This window comes from Fukomys damarensis, unplaced genomic scaffold (assembly GCF_012274545.1).
Source record: "Fukomys damarensis isolate Sample0158 unplaced genomic scaffold, DMR_v1.0_HiC HiC_scaffold_12, whole genome shotgun sequence".
Lineage (NCBI taxonomy): Eukaryota > Metazoa > Chordata > Mammalia > Rodentia > Bathyergidae > Fukomys > Fukomys damarensis.
In genome coordinates, this window is record NW_022900924.1 from 15133537 (window position 1) to 15137621 (window position 4085).

General features: G+C 51.9%; 1 protein-coding gene across 1 annotated transcript in view; it reads right to left on the reverse strand.

Annotated features, from left to right (window-relative positions):
* The window catches only part of Sdsl (serine dehydratase like), an 8424-nt gene extending 4587 nt beyond the window's left edge, over positions 1–3837 (reverse strand). Inside the window, 4 exon segments of the mRNA XM_033762669.1 lie at positions 1–56; positions 659–698; positions 778–958; positions 3443–3837. The exon segment at positions 1–56 is cut by the window's left edge and continues 12 nt beyond it. Of these exon segments, the coding sequence (XP_033618560.1) occupies positions 1–56; positions 659–698; positions 778–958; positions 3443–3468 (303 nt within the window). The 5' untranslated portion in view covers positions 3469–3837.
* Between the last annotated feature and the right edge of the window lie 248 nt (positions 3838–4085).

The window sequence follows — 4085 nt, forward strand, 5'->3', positions numbered from 1 at the left end:
GGCAGGGAGCCCGAGCTTCCGGGCGCTGTAGGCAGCGGCCAGGCCCGCGTTGCCCCCTGAGAGCGGTAGCAGGTGGGTGGAGGCGCCTGCGCACTTCCTTCCCCTAGCCTTCTTCATCCTTTCTGGAGTCGTTCATAGGACCCCAGTGACTCCTCCCTCCAGGCCACATGACTCGCACCGAGCCAATCAGAGAACTCAATTTCCACCATGATTGGCCAAGGGACAAGCCACTGACAGACTGTAGTGGGGAGAGGAGCTGCCCCTGTCTTCCTTAGACTTGGTGTTATAGCAGGACACAAACGTGGGAGTCCTGGCTGATACCTTGCTCCCATGAAGCTGTATGAGAATAAAACTAATCCAGAGGAAAGATACAGGAGAGAACTCCTGGATCCAACCGTGCCTGAAGGCCACTTTTCCTGGGAATTTTCCATTCTTGAGGCCTATAGTTTAAACCTACACGAATTCCACTTCTGTCACTTGGGCCACCGTGACTCTTAGATTAGGGGGACAGGAAAGAACAGGATATGTAAGGTGGCCATCTGAGGCTGTGGCCTTGGATCTTTAATAGAAGGCCAAGCTCTGGACATCTTATCCTGCCACTCAGACAGCTTCCCCGCTTCCACCCAGCCCGGAGGAAACCGGAATCAAAGGGGGTCACCTGAGGAGCACACCAGGTGTCGGCATCCTTTCCGGGCCACCTGGGAGGAGAAGGGCGGGGCTAGCGGCTGGTCCACTAAATGTGTGCCGCCCTCCTCCACACTCCCAGCGCGCCCTCACCTCCTGGCAGAAGTGCCCGATGCCGCGGATCTTGAAGGAGCCGGTGGGCTGCATATTCTCGCACTTGAGGAAGACATCGGCTCCGGCCACCTGGGACAGCGCCCAGCTCCACAGCAGGGGGCTCACCGTGTGGAACCGCTCACTCTGCGCCTCCTCCATGGCGGCCCCCGCGGGGGAAGAGCTGTGGGGACGCGGAGGTCGGGCCCGGGGAGACCCCGATGAGGGTCTGCCCCTCCCCCGGCCTCAGTTTCCCCAGCCGCGCAAGGAGGACGGGAGTTCAGTCTGCAGCTGGGGCTGCGCACAGGACCGGGTACGTAGAACGCGGCCCAGAAGGCAGGGGGTTGGCCGTTCACCCAGACACATGGGTTGGGCATCACAAGGTGCAGGCCCAGGAGCGGCCCAGCTCACCTCCTGGAGGCCAGGTGGGGCCGCATAATTTCCCAGAGAAGGGAGGGGTTTATCCAGGGCGTGCAGGGAAGAGCTCCCAGGAAAGACAGTTTTTTTCTGGTACTGGAGATTGAACCCAGCGCCTTCACACTGAGCTACCTGCCTGGCCCTTTCTAGTTTTTCATTTTGAGCCAGGGTCTCTTGACAAATTGCCCAGGCTGACTTCAAACTTGTGATCCTCCTACCTCAGCCTCCCAAGTAGCTAGGATTACCAGCGTGTGCACCAACACATCCAGCCCAGAAATGAAACTTGAAATTTTTCTCTTATGAAAATGTAAGCATGCCAAACACATGGGGACCTGTGTGACAACCCCCAGCAGGCCGCCATTTGGCTGCAGCAATAGATGAGATCGGCTTTGTCACCTTCTGGTCTGATTGGTTTCAACCATACCTGTGCCTCCCCCTCCATCCTGAACAATTATTTTTTCACATTATTATATTTTTTAAAATTTTTACCATTAGTACATTTTCCTCTTTATTATATCTATAATGTGTCCGCACCTATCTCTAAAAGCAAAGTACTTTTTAAAAAAATGTAGTCATATAGCCAGGTGTGGTAGTGCAGGCCTGAAATCCCAGCACTCTGGAGGCTGAGGCAGGAAGATCGCTACAAGTTCGAGGCCAGCCTGGGCCACATAATGAGTTCGAGACCAGCCTGAACTACACAGTGAGACTCTGTCTCAAAAATGAAACAAAACAAAACAAAAAATAGACACATGAGGCTGTGTGTGATGTCACAGGCCTGAAATCCTGGCACTCTGGGAGGCTGAGGCAGAAAGAGCTCAAGTTTTAGCCAAACTCAACAACTTAGACCATATCTCCAAGAATACAAATTGTGGTGTCACAACTGCATGCATTTGTCCAAATTCATTGAATTCTGGTGTTTTTTGGGGGGGCGGTTGTTTGGTTGGTACCAGGGATTGAACTCTGGCCCTTGCACTTGTGAGGTAGGTGGCAGAAGCACTGAGCCAAATCCCCAGTCCAAATTCATTGGATTCTGCACATAAAGTGGAAGTGATTTTATTTTATGTAAGTTATTCCTCAGTGATGCTATTTTTAAAAGTAATCAGTACCATTATTATATTAATAATTCCCTAATACAATCAAATACCTGGTAATGTTGAATTCAAATGCGTAATCCTCTCATTAAATTTAATAAATAGTTGGTTTTGTGGTTGGTGGTAGGAACTTGGGATATTTTTCCTCCTATAAATATTTTTTTATTTTGTGTTTAGAAGTTGCAGTTTTAAGTACTATTAACAGAAAAAAAAAGTGAATGCTTCCTAACAAGTGAAAAACTAATTATAAATGCTGGAAAAATTGGCCTAATTAACATTATTTACAGACTTTTACTTAATACATACTCCTTTGGAAATTAATTATGTGACATTTATACAAGCATTAACAATTACTTGGGGTATTTTTTACATTTGTTTTTGCGGTGGGTATAATTAAACCCAGGGCCCTACACATACTAGGCAAGCACTCTACCACTGAGCTACAACGCCCCCCTCCCCTCAGCCCTGGGTTTGATTTGGTTTTCTTTTTGAGATACGGTCTCACTAGATAGCCCAGTCTGGGCTTCAAGTGGGGATCCTCCTGTCTCAGCCTCCTGAGTGCTGGGATTCTAGGCATGTGCTACCTCAGCCGGGCTGAGGATTTTTACAGGTTGGATCTGGATGAAAGCCTGGTGGGTCATAGTGTGTGGTGGGGGGAGAGGCCTCCTCTCTTTTGATCTGTGAGGTCAGGGACAGGACGGGCCTCCCCACAGAAACCAGTTGTGTGGGAGCAAGTAGGGCTGGGGGAGGGGAGGACCGATGAAGAGGACTTGGCGTGGGGCTGGATCTGCAGTTCCAGCACTGACCGCTAGGAGGCGCGCCGCGTCCTTCCGCTCAGTCTGGGCTGGCCCCAAACCGGAAGGACCACGTCCATGGTTTAACCCGTGGGCCGCAAGTCCAGCATACTCCAGCCCAGACCGCACCTTAGTCCTGGAGCCCAAGAGCTCAAGCTTTGGGGACCCACAAAGGCCAGAGTTAGAAACCAGTTCTGGTTCCTGGGCTGTGTGACCCAAGTAAGTGTCCCCACCTCTCTGCGCCTGTCTCCCATTCTGAAAAATGGGGATAAATACAGCCCAACTCACAGATCAGCGTGTGGCTTAGTACCAGTCACACTACCACTGGGTGAATCTACGCTGTGCCAGACATTAGAGTCTGCTTACCTCGTGGGGACCTCGCAGTTGCTCATCCTTAGGCCAACGGCTTTATCAGGCTCCTTCAAGGTGCAGGCCCTGACTGAGGGACGGGGACACCCTCTGAAGAGCGGGGTGTCTACCGTAGGCTAAACGTCTGGTGAGGAGATCGGCATTCAACAAGTAACTGTAGAGGGCTGGGGATGTAGCTCAGTGGTTCTGCCGCCTGCCTGGCAAGTGCAAGGACCCGAGTTCGATCCCCGGTACAAAAAAAAAAAAAGGAACTGTATAGACAAACAAAATAATCCCAAATGGTGAAAACCGCTATGGGGTAAGAGTAAGGAGATCTACTGTGAGTACTGAGGTTAGAAAAGGCCTCCTGGAGGAGGCAACCGTTAAAACTATAAACTAAAGTGCACAGTGGACTCGAACCCAGGCCTGTGCTGTGGCATCTGTGCCTTCCAAGCTCCTGTCCAGCCCACTCACAGTGACCGGTTGTTCTTGGGACCGAGGGCTCCCAGCCTGCTCCCCGCTGGGAAAGAGCCCACAGGCAGCAGATAAATGAGTGGCCACCCCGTGCTGCTCGCGTCCCTGGGGTCCCTGCTCCACCAACACCCTGGTGACTTCAAACCCCCTGGGCCCGCTGGACTCTGTCCCCTCGCCCGGCCCGGCC